The sequence below is a fragment of the Podarcis pityusensis genome, assembly GCF_964106645.2.
Source record: "Podarcis pityusensis genome assembly, chromosome: 1".
Classification (NCBI taxonomy): domain Eukaryota; kingdom Metazoa; phylum Chordata; class Lepidosauria; order Squamata; family Lacertidae; genus Podarcis; species Podarcis pityusensis.
This window is the reverse complement of record NC_138028.1, coordinates 134,793,648-134,805,309: the sequence shown is the minus strand read 5'-3', so window position 1 is coordinate 134,805,309 and position 11,662 is coordinate 134,793,648. Positions and strand designations below refer to the sequence as shown.

The window sequence follows — 11,662 nt, the reverse complement described above, 5'->3', positions numbered from 1 at the left end:
GTATTTAAAATATAATGGACTTTGTAAGCCTTGCGTTTTCTGTGCCTGTAATGGGAACGTATCTAGCACTACTAGAATAATATGCAATCTCCTCAAAAGCGAAATACCTGGGTATTTGGATCACCCCCAAGAACATAAACTTATTTCAGGATAATTACACCAAAACTTGGTTAGAGATTAGAAAAAACTTTGTAACCTGGAGTAAACTAAAATTAACATTTCTGGGTAGGATTTCCATTATAAAGATGAATGTGCTTCCAAAATTAATCTTTTTATTTCAAATGATTCCAATACTGGGCGAAGCAGGTTGTCTCAAGATATGGCAAAGAGAAATTTCCAAATTCCTGTGGGAAGGGAAGAAACCTAGGATTAAACACCTGATCTTAATAGACATAAAAGAGAGAGGAGGCTTTTTCCTACCCGACCTAAAACTTTACTACGAGGCAGCCTGTTTCACCTGGCTAAAAGATTGGTGCACATTGCAGGATTCGGACCTCCTGGACCTGGAAGGTTTTGACAACCGTTGGGGATGGCATGCCTACCTAATATATGGAAAAGCGAAAATTCATAAAAACTTTACCAACCATATAATAAGAAAGTCACTCTTTGCTGTATGGGAAAAATATAAAGACCTGATGGAGCCTAAAGTCCCGTGGTGGACTTCTCCAGTAGAAGCCATAGCAGTAAAACGGAAAAATACTCAGGAAAGCTGGCCAACATATAAAATACTTCTAAAAAATGAAGATAACCAAATAAAATTAAAAAACTTTGAGGAAATAAGAGACCACATTTCAGACTGGTTCCAATACCATCAGTAATTTGAAAAATTTAAATCTGACAAACAAAAGGGTTTCTCAACAGAAATTTCCCGATTCGAATCTGATCTTGTAAATTCTAAAAGAAAAACTCTTTCCAAAACTTACCGACTCCTCCTTGACTGGACAGTCAAGGAGGAGGAGGTAACAGTGGCAATGGTGAGGTGGTCCCAGGATTTTGGCCACTCAATAACCATGGCCCAATGGGAAAATTTATGGAAGATCAATTGGAAATTCACAAATTGTTACACGATTAGAGAGAACTTTCAAAAAATGCAACATCGATGGTATCTAACACCATGGAAGCTTTCAAAAATGTATAAAAATGTATCAAGTAATTGTTGGAGATGCGGAGACTCAGGAACATTCTACCATATGTGGTGGATATGTAGGAAAATACAGGTATTCTGGGAGAATATACATGCAGAACTGCAAAAAATGCTAAAGATCTCTTTCAATAAAAAACCAGAGGCCTACCTCCTGGGAATAACAGATTTGGATATTCCACAAAAGAGGAAGGGTATATTTTTATATGCGACGGCAGTAGCAAGAGTTTTGATCGCAGCAAAATGGAAGAGTAATGAAATCCCCTCTATTCAAGATTGGATCCAAAAGCTGACAGAATATGCTGAATTAGATATAAGAAATTAGATTTAATGAGAATAAGTTTAATTATGAAAAAAAATGTGTATTGGCAATAAGTAATATGAATTTGAAGTATGGAATAGATGGGAGGTTGGGTCTTTAGTGTTAAGACCAATAGATGTTTTATTGTTTGCTAAGAATATTATGTGTCTATGGTTATTTTTGTAATTTGTGTGTAATTTGGTATTTGTGTTTTTTGTTTGTTTGTTTTTCTTGTTGTATAAATAAAAAACAAAAAAATAGAATAATATGCAACAATGCTCTGAGAGTAAAATTGTGGTGAGGGGTAAAAATGAAATTGTCTTGTATGATATCAGTTCTGACATGTGATGAGGGTTTTGATAGGCGCAGGTCAATTCTGTGTCCAGGGCAACTGTCTACCAGCTCCATCTGGTACACCGGCTGAGACCCTCCCTGCCCGCAGACTGTCTCCCCAGAGTGGTGCATGTTCTAGTTATCTCCCGCTTGGACTGCTGCAGTGCTCTCTATGTAGGGCTACCTTTGAAGGTGACTCAGAAACTGCAATTAATCCAGAATGTGGCAGCTAGACTGGTGACTGGGAGTGGCCGCCAAGACCATATAACACCAGTCCTGAAAGACCTACATTGGCTCCAAGTACATTTCTGAGCACAATTCAAAGTGTTGGTGCTGACCTTTAAAACCCTAAATGGCCTCGGCCCAGTATACCTGAAGGAGCGCCTCCACCCTCATTATCCAGCCCGGACACTGAGTCCAGAGCAAAGGGACTTCTGGTGGTTCACTCACTGTGAGAAGTGAGGTTACAGGGAACCAGGCAGAGGGCCTTCTTGGTAGTGGCGCCCGCCCTGTGGAACGCCCTCCCATCAAATGCCAAGAGAATAAACAACTATCCCGACTTCTAGAAGACTTCTGAAGGCAGTCCTGTTTAGGGAAGTTTTTTAAGTTTAATGCTGTATCATGTTTTTAATATTTGGTTGGGAGCCACCCAGAGTGGCTGGGGAAACCCAGCCAGATGGGTGGGGTATAAATAAATTGTTATTGTTGTGTTATTGTTGTATTATTGTTTTTCCTTCCTTGTAAATCTAGATTGGTGGAAGAGCATGAAGCTATTACTAAAAAAATCACAAGAGAACATGAGATTCTCTTTCAGGAGCTGAGGGAAAAACACACTGAGGAGCTCAATCTTCAAAGGACAGAATTGCAGCATAAGCATAAGGAGCATATTTCGTCCCTGACATCCATTCTGCAGACAAAGCACCAAGCAGACACTGAAACTCTCAAGTCTGTATTTGAGAGACAGCAGCAGGCTCTAGAAACTCAGATAGCAGACATGCAGAATAATCATCAAGCACAAATTACAGACCTGGAGACTAAGCATTTATCAGATTTGGATTCTCTAGAGTCTACATATATATCTGAAATTCAGCTCCTGCAAGATGAGCACAGGCAAGCTCTTGAAGATTTGTGGGTAGATTTCAGAGACCAGTTGCTTCAGAAAGATAAGGAAAATCAAATGTTTTTGGCTCAAGTAGATGAGATGAAACTTCAACATGTTGAAGAGCTGCAGATTTGCCAAGACAATCTGAAAATAGAGTTGACTACAGTTCACATGGGAAAACTTAAAACAATGGCAGCAGAACTAGAAGAAGCACATAACGTGAGTGAGGCTAACCATTAATTACTCTTGGGTTTGAGTTCTGGGTTTGAGTGATGCAGGTTGAACCAGATGTCACAGGTGGTGCAGGCTTCCAGTGTCTTTTTTCCTTGCACATATGGATTCCCCCCTACTTCTTGATTTGTAACAGCTATACAGTGGAATCTTGGGTTGCGGACATAATCCATGACGGAGGCATGTCCGCAACCCGCAGCATTCGCATTCTGAAGCGCCATGTTTGCGCCAGCGCAATTTGGCACTTCTGTGCATGCACGAAGTGCGATTTAGCGCTTCTGCGCAGGCGTGAGAGGCAAAACCCAGAAGTAACCTGTTGCGGTACTTCCGCGTTTCCCGCGGTCCGCAACCTGAAAACATGTAACCTGAAGCGTTTGTGACATGAGGTATGACTGTATAGTAGTTTAGTGTGTAAAGTAGTATAGTATTGTAGATTTAGTTCTAAACCTATCAAACTATGGATAATAATCTACAGTTTCTCTCTGCACTAGAACAGAAGCATACTTTCAGATGCGTTTCTGGCTCTTGAATGTAAACGGCTGTAGGCAGCAAATATAGTTTATTCATTCTGGACACCACAGCAAAGTAGATTTACTGTGGAAGGGGAGGGGGGCGTCAGCAAGTGAGGAGGGAGCATGTTGGCATGCAGTATTTTCACGGACAGCCAAATCATGATTTGGCCAGCTATTGTATAGGCTTTGCTTTTGCTTTCTTTTCGTTTCTCTTTTACCGTTTAAGTTTCTCATTTTATTTGATTTTTATCTGTGACCAGAAACATGTATATTTTATTTGTGCACTGCACCTGCTGCGTATGTTATAGGTATAGGGGAGGGCAAGATGGAGTAACTGACATTTGTGCAGCAGAAAGTTTGTAACCCTTAAAGTTAGCGAATTTGACATTCTATAGCTGTTTAGGGAAACTGTTTAAAAACCTGTGTAATCCTGTAAGTGAAGCAGCAAAATAAGCTACAGCAGTTACCGTATTTTTTGCTCTATAAGATGCACTTTTCCCCTCCTAAAAAGTAAGGGGAAATGTGTGTGCGTCTTATGGAGCAAATGCAGGCAGGAGGCTCTGCTCAGCGCTCCCTTTAAAGAGTCGTGTGGAGCGTGTGTGCGGCTCTTGGGGGCTTTTCTTCGAGGAGGGAGAAGGGCTGCCCTTGTCCTTCCTTGGGGAAAAGCCCCCAAGAGCCGCACACACACTCCGCACGCTCTTTAAAGGGAGCGCGGCTCTTGGGGGAGCCTTAGCCGCGTGCAGCCTCTCCCAGGCAGGGGATGAAGGCTCCCCTTGCCCAGGAGAGGATGCGCGCAGCCAAGCAAGAAGCCAGGACAGCCAGTGGGATCGCTGCACAGCGATCCCACTAGCTGTCCTGGCTTCTGGGATTCAGAATGATTTTTTTCTTGTTTTCCTCTTCCAAAAACTAGGTGCGTCTTATAGAGCGAAAAATGTGGCATATTTTTCTGGTACAAATGTCTGCTTTATTGTTTTGTAAAGGTATATTATGTGTAATTTGGGATTCCTGTTTTTAACTTTTGATTATGTATAGGAAGATTTGGCAGTAGTGCTAGGAAAACAACGACGTTTGTTGAAAGATGACTATCATAATGCCCTGGATGTGCAGCAGGAAGAAATCCTCCATATAGAGGAGCAGCATAAAAAAGCAATACAGGAACTTCAAGATAGTCATATGGTGGAAGTTAATCAAGAAAAAGAGAATTGCCAGCATCTTCAGAAAGAGGTAAAAAACAAGTTAGACGAACATCAAGTGAAGATCTGCTTTGATTTTTAAGAGAAGCAAAAATCTTTTAACATTGTTTCTGTAGGTTGCCTTCATTTGAAGCCATCCTGTTTGAGGAACAATATCAATTGACACCTTTCTCCAGTTCTGCTGCAGCTGTAAATTAGATCATACATTGAGTGCATAAATGCATTTAACATATTACCTAATTAGTTCTGATAAAACTTTGTAAGCAAATGCAGCAAAGGTACCAAAGGCAGTTTCCCTCCCAGGGTAGATAGCTGTGGAGGAGGAACTTGTTATTTAGATCATGATACAGAAGGAAAGACTTGATCCCTCCCTCCCTCCATCTATTTTCTTTTAACCATTAAAGGCAATTCATGCATTTGGCATCTCTCTAATTTGACCCTTGCTGGGAAAACATATGATATAGAAATTTTCTTTTTCTGGCGTTAGTAAAATAAGCCAGTCTGTGGGACCAGCTATTGAAAGTGACTCACTCAAAGGACTATACTAGCATTAATTACTAAATAAATTGCCTTTCAAAGGTTTTAGATATTTCATTCCTTAGCCAGGTGTGAAAATCATAGTTATGATTACATTCTAAGGTAAACTGCAGGTTTATAGAAAAACAATTTTTTGGACCAATTCTGAATTTGTTTTATCAATGCCCAATCTGAAGGTCTTTGAAATTTAAGTACTGATAGTATAGAGGAATTCACAAAAATACTTACTACTATAAAATTTCAGTGAGGCTTAGATGCCTAGCTGTTTTTGATTTCTTTTCTTTGCTCTCTAGCATAACAAAACAGGGTTAGCATGGGGCAATTGCAGAAAGTAGAGATTGTATCATTAATACAAGCATATATTCCTGTATGTGTATGGCAGTCGTTGTTGTCAAATCTTCTTTAAACAGGAGGAAGATCAGTTACAGGATTTCACATGCAGTACTGTCCATCCTGCTGTCCACTGTCATCCTGGGCTATCCTGGATTGTATTCACAGTGATACTGGAGTCTGCCAGGCTTTTGTTTATGGGTGGAGGGAATTCAACATTCAATCTTGAGAGTGACTCAGGACTTCATGGTCTCTGTGGGAACCATGCGACTGCTACAGTTTTAACAATGAACTTAGCCATCAAAGTGCAATAAAAGTTACATTGTAGTATTTAGCATATTAAAAAACGAATTTTCCACCAAAACCTCTAAATGCTGCTTTTGCAAAATCTTTTAGCTCACTGTTACATTTTCTGCAGATGGAGGAGAAAGTCAAATTCTTAGAACTAGAAGATGCTGATGCTGAACTGAGAAACCTCCAGCAGCGAGACAGAGAGAATCAGGAAGGAGAGACACTAATGGCCTTACTGAGATCTGATATGGACATTTGTACTAATGAAAGGTTAGTTCATGATATTCAAAATATTTTTTGGCTTTTATATAAATTAGGCAAGCAGTATAAATTAAGGTTCAGAAAAGAGAATACCATTGAAGCAGATAATGCTAATAATCAGTATTAGAGAATAAGAAGTGGCTTATTCTGAACAAGATTGACATTAGGCAAGTGATTCTGGCGTGTTGACAGCTGCTTTATGTTTTCCCCCCATAGAATTTGAAGGGGGTTGTTCTGGAAAAAATTGTCCATTTGTGCTGTTGTGTGATTTGTTATGTTAATTCAAGGGATGTGTTGTATATGTGGCTTTTTGTAGTAGTTTAAAAAATGTAGTTTTGTGACCAATGTTAGTCAAGTCAGTGGGATTTATGAATGTGTCCTTCACACATGCTGAAGATTAACTTGTAAAAGAAGGTTGAGTAGAGGGGAGGGTTTGAGTGGGAATGTTGGATAGAGTGAGGGTCAAGTATGAGGGTCAGATGGAAAATGACAAGAGTGTGTGATTAGGGACAGAAAAGCCCTGAGGGAAGAGGAAAGAGTGAGACAGAGACAAGGGAAAGTATATTTGATGGATGTATTTATTTTATTGTTAAGGGTGAGTTGGCTAAATCTCATTCTGCTGTTATAATGAGAAATTGGGGGCTTATACAACTTATACAGTCATACCTCGGATTAAATATGCTTCGAGTTGAGCATGTTCGAGTTGCGCTTCTCGGCAACCCGGAAGTAACGGAGTGCATTACTTCCGGGTTTCGCCGCATGCGCAGACGCACAAAATGACATCATGCACGTAAGCGGCGATAAGCGATGCGCGCGTGCGCAAACGTGCCGTCGCTAGTTACGTTTACCTCTAGATGCGAACGGGTCTCTGGAACGGATCCTGTTCGTATCTAGAGGTACCACTGTAGTTTGAAAATGGCTTAGCTAATTGATTTGAAACTTGGCAATGTAGGAGAGTAAGGTTTGAGGATGGTTGATGCCAGAATTGAGGAGGAAAAGTTAATGCATGGTATATCTCCAGGTAGCATGGCAGTAGGGAGATGGGGGAAGGAGGGAAGTGGCTGAGATTTTCTCTCTGAATCCCTGCATACTTGCTCCTTTTCACTAAGCCATGGTTAGGCATGGTAAGACATCCCCTTTTATTGTTCAGAGATGGGATTAGAATTTTTACTTCATTTGCAGATGGACCCTAGAACTTTTGCACTCTGGAAAACCCGGGGGAGAAATGTAACTGATGTCCCTTTAGGTTTTTCATGGCCTTCCAGTTGTCTTGCAAACACATTCTATCCCAGCATATATATTTTTTCAAAACAAAAACTATATTCACCCTTTGTTTTGTGTACTGTGTTACATTTGCTATGCTTCCCATTGATGTTTTACCAAGTCATAAAGATGTTAAGGGTTGGAAAAACCAGAGTCCCCCCCCCCTATTTTTCCAGGGTTCCCCCATTTCCCCCCCCCCCAAAAATGGGGGAGGGACTGAACCCCCCTGCAGTTTTCCAATCTTTTTCCATGCTTTCCTATGTCTACCCATCCTCTTCTCAAATAATGATATCTTTCTCATCCTTGGTATTTTTTTTTAAAAAAATCTTTTATTGCATTTATATGCCAGCCTTTTCTCCAAGGAACACAAGGTGGTGTGCATGGTTCTTCCTCTCCTTATTTAACCCCCACAACAAGCCTGTGAGGTTAGGCTGAATGGCAGGAACTAGCCCAAGAACACCTAGTGAACTTCATGCCCAAGTGGGGATTTGTGGCCTGGTCTCCCAGGTCCAAGTCTGATGTTAATCACTACTCTACACTGGCTTATCAACCAGGGTGCCAAAGTCTCTATTACCATACTTTTCTTTCATTGCAATAGGTGAAGGAGTCTTATTTAGAGAGAGAGAGAGAGAGAGAGAGAGAGAGAGATTGATTATGTGGTTGAGAGGAGAGATCATTAGGAAAGGAATTCAAAATAAAACGGTTGATATCATAACATACAAATCTATGGTGTGACTGAATTTGGAATACTGGTTGTCTCACCTCAAAAAGGACATTGTAGAGCTGGAGAAGGGTCAGAAAAGAGAAACCAAAATGATTAAAGGGATGTATGTAGCACAAGAGAGCAATACCTTTTTCTATAACATTTTAATTAAGAAACTTTCATGGATAAGTGGAATGCACTGTAGATTCCTTCTATCTCCCACCCTGAATACAAATAACTCCAGCTAAAATCTTACGTTCATTTTTCATATGATGCTGAACTATACCTCGGCCCTTCCTGGAAAAGAGAGAAGTTTCTCCGCTTCTCACCGATCAGTTGGAGAAGTTAGGTGCCAACCAAGTGACAAGAAATATTGGCTTGATCGTGATTGGATGGTTCCCAAACACTAAATGCACTTGGGGAATTTTGAACATTGCGTAGGTGCATTAGTGTATGAAGGAAGATAGCCAATGGAAGGCGTGTGGCAGGCTGAGAGTAAAAAGTTCATAGGGAGAATGGGTCAAGAGAATGGTAATGGCAAGAGTCCAGAGAGCAGGCAAGGTGGCAGCAAAGCTGCTGAGAAAGACATTGGATCAATGACCGCATAGAAAGTGCAGGAGGCAGATTATTGGGAGGGTAGATTTGTTCAGTGTTAAAGGAGATGTGCTAGTTATCAGACAGAGGGAAATCTATGGCACAGATTTCAGAGACAAAACAGCTCAATATATATGTTTTTTTCTAGGAAAAAGCTGCAAGAGTCTTATCAGCATGCTTTGAAATTGCTTCTGAAAATGGTGAAGGCTACAAAAGATACTGAAGACCTCATCTACAAGAAGATTGGTCTTTGTCTTGATGAGAGTCTAGCATCTGGAGATTCAGGAGAGAGTCGCAGTATAATTGGAGAAATAGTACTTGCACAAAATCGTAAAACTGTGGAGAAATGGGGCATAGAGAAAAGCAGTCGAGGTAATTGTGCGCAGAGGAAAGCTAAAACTACCATGGGTTTCAAATACATTGTCTTCAAATACATTTCCTCCAAGGCTTCTCAGAAGTATGGTGCATTCTAGCCAGTATTAAAACCAGACCCTGTAGTGTAACTTGAAAGCTAAGCATGTGTTTAATCTCTGCTACTGAAAGTGCTTGACTTTGGATGGATCATGCCATAAGTTTTTCCAATATCTATTCCTCTTTTCCATATTTGAGTATTCCGAGAGCCTGTTCAGATGTTACATTTCTGGGTTCTACTCAGGTTGTGATGGGGAACAGGCCTTGGGCTGACTTTTACTCTTTTTTTCTCCTTTGTTTCTCCTTCACCATGTACAGAAACTGATTAATAATCTGGAGGTTTCAATTTATTTGAATTTTTTTGGTAAATGTTCAAATAGGAAGAAATGAAGAAACATTTTTTATACTTAGCACTGCCTGATAATAAATACTACTAATAATAGTTTAATATTTATACCATGCCCACTTGTCTGGGTTGCCCCAGCCACTCTGGGCGGCTTATAACAGAATATAAAAAACATAAGAAAGTACAATTACATAATTCTACTATGCAGAAATTGTTATATCTAAACAACAATTTCTGCATAGTAGAATTATGTAATTGTACTTTCTTATGTTTTTTATACAGTGGTTCCCAAATCTCTCTTTTTTTGGCCGCCACCCCCCCCCCCCCGTTCCCTAAACTGATCCCCAGTGCTCCCATCCTACTCTGTAAAAAAACATTATTCAGAATAGCAATTTGCACATCCAGTTAAGGAAGATAGTAACACAATGAAGGGTATCAATTTATTCAAACTACTGTTAAAGTGATTTAGTTTAATTCAACAAAATTGATGAACTTGATCCTGTGAAAACAGCTTTCCAAAGTCTGATAGTCATTTAACAAGAGTCTTAGATACCACATTGTTTTTAATGCAATGGATGGGATTGATCAAGTGATACCTGTTCCTCAATGTCAGGTTTAAAGTCTCTTAGCCAAAGTCTTAAATCATCATGTTTAGTAATCTGGAGTAGATTTCTTTGCTTGAATAGAAGTTTGATGACCACACCAAAACGGCCTTCCACCAAATGTGATGCTGGAAATTCGACAAGGAGCTTCTTAACAACTGCTCATTATGTAAGAGAGTGACCAGAAATTTCCTTCTGTAACCAAATCTCACTGTAAAATTTCTTAAACTTTTGCTTCAGCTCAAATTACGTTAGTTTTTTCTTCACTACCTAGGTTCCACAGTACAGTCGTACCTTGGAAGCCGAACAGAATCCGTTCTGGAAGTCCATTCAACTTCCACAACGTTAGACTTCCAAGGCAGGGCTTCCGATTGGTTGCAGGAACTTCCTGCAGCCAATCGGAAGCCCCGCCGGACGTTCAGCTTCCAAAAGAACATTCACAAACCAGAACAGTCACTTCCAGGTTGCAGCGTTCGGGAGCCAAAACGTTCAACTGCTAGTCAACCAAGGTACAACTGTATCTGAAAATGGATTTATCATCCGATCTGAAATTTAAATACACAGCAAGGAATGTGCTTTGCTCTGGCCTCTAGCCTGGTCAGTCAGTCATAAGTGATCAGTGCATTCAGAGGGGCTCACCTCCAGAGCTCACCTGCTTGACTCTTAGCGCCCCCATAGGTAACATCACCTTTCCCCAGAGGGCAGTACTGCCCACTTTGGGAATCACACTGGTATAACAAGTTGTTTTGTTTTTAAACCTATGACATTTTAATTTCTTGAATTCTTGATCAAACTCTGCCAGAACACAGCTTTGATTCTTCGTTGCCTGATGAAGTATCTGAACTGAGTGAGCATTTATGTGAAAGTATTTTTGAAAACCCAAACCTGGTGTTTGAGAATGAAGAGAGGATTCATAAAATTTGTCATTGTTTTCATATTGCTGTGGAAAAGCTTCTAGAGCTGGTTGCTGAATCAACTAAACAGGTAAACTTATATTAATGTTTACTTAATTTTAAACTGTAACCATATATATTAATAGTGTGATGTTGAGCATTGCTGAGGATCTGTATCTTCTAATATATTCAGTAGAAAAAAAGGAATGGGCACCAGCTCCCCAATCAGTAATTGCTTTCATGTCTGGAAATGAATATTGTTACACCGTGAATAGAGATAGCACTTTACTGAGCAAAAACAGGATGAGTTTTTATTGCCAATGTGCAAGGTCACATCCACACCATAGCACTATTGCACCACTTTAACAGTCATGGATAATCCTGGGAGTTGTAGTTTATGAGTGCTGGGAACTGTAGCTCTGTGAGGTCAGCACCCTTAACAAGAGTGGTTTGATAGTGCTTTAAACTGCATGTGGATGGAGTAAGGCCCATTGAATTCACTAGCCATCTTAATAAGTAGACATGTCAGAGATTTAAAATAGTGTGAAGGGGAAAGCCTTCAAACAACATATGGCTTTCTTCTAAATACCAGCTGTTATTCCCAACCATATGATCAGA

The 11,662-nt window shown here is 40.2% G+C and overlaps 1 protein-coding gene across 1 annotated transcript in view; it reads left to right on the top strand.

The window, feature by feature from the left end:
• The window catches only part of PCNT (pericentrin), an 85,249-nt gene that overhangs the window by 23,599 nt on the left and 49,988 nt on the right, over positions 1-11,662 (top strand). Inside the window, exons 12-16 of the mRNA XM_080981618.1 lie at positions 2,496-3,096; positions 4,653-4,844; positions 6,099-6,241; positions 8,941-9,164; positions 10,954-11,135. Coding sequence (XP_080837744.1) covers positions 2,496-3,096; positions 4,653-4,844; positions 6,099-6,241; positions 8,941-9,164; positions 10,954-11,135 — 1,342 coding nt within the window. The remainder of the gene's footprint in view (positions 1-2,495; positions 3,097-4,652; positions 4,845-6,098; positions 6,242-8,940; positions 9,165-10,953; positions 11,136-11,662) is intronic.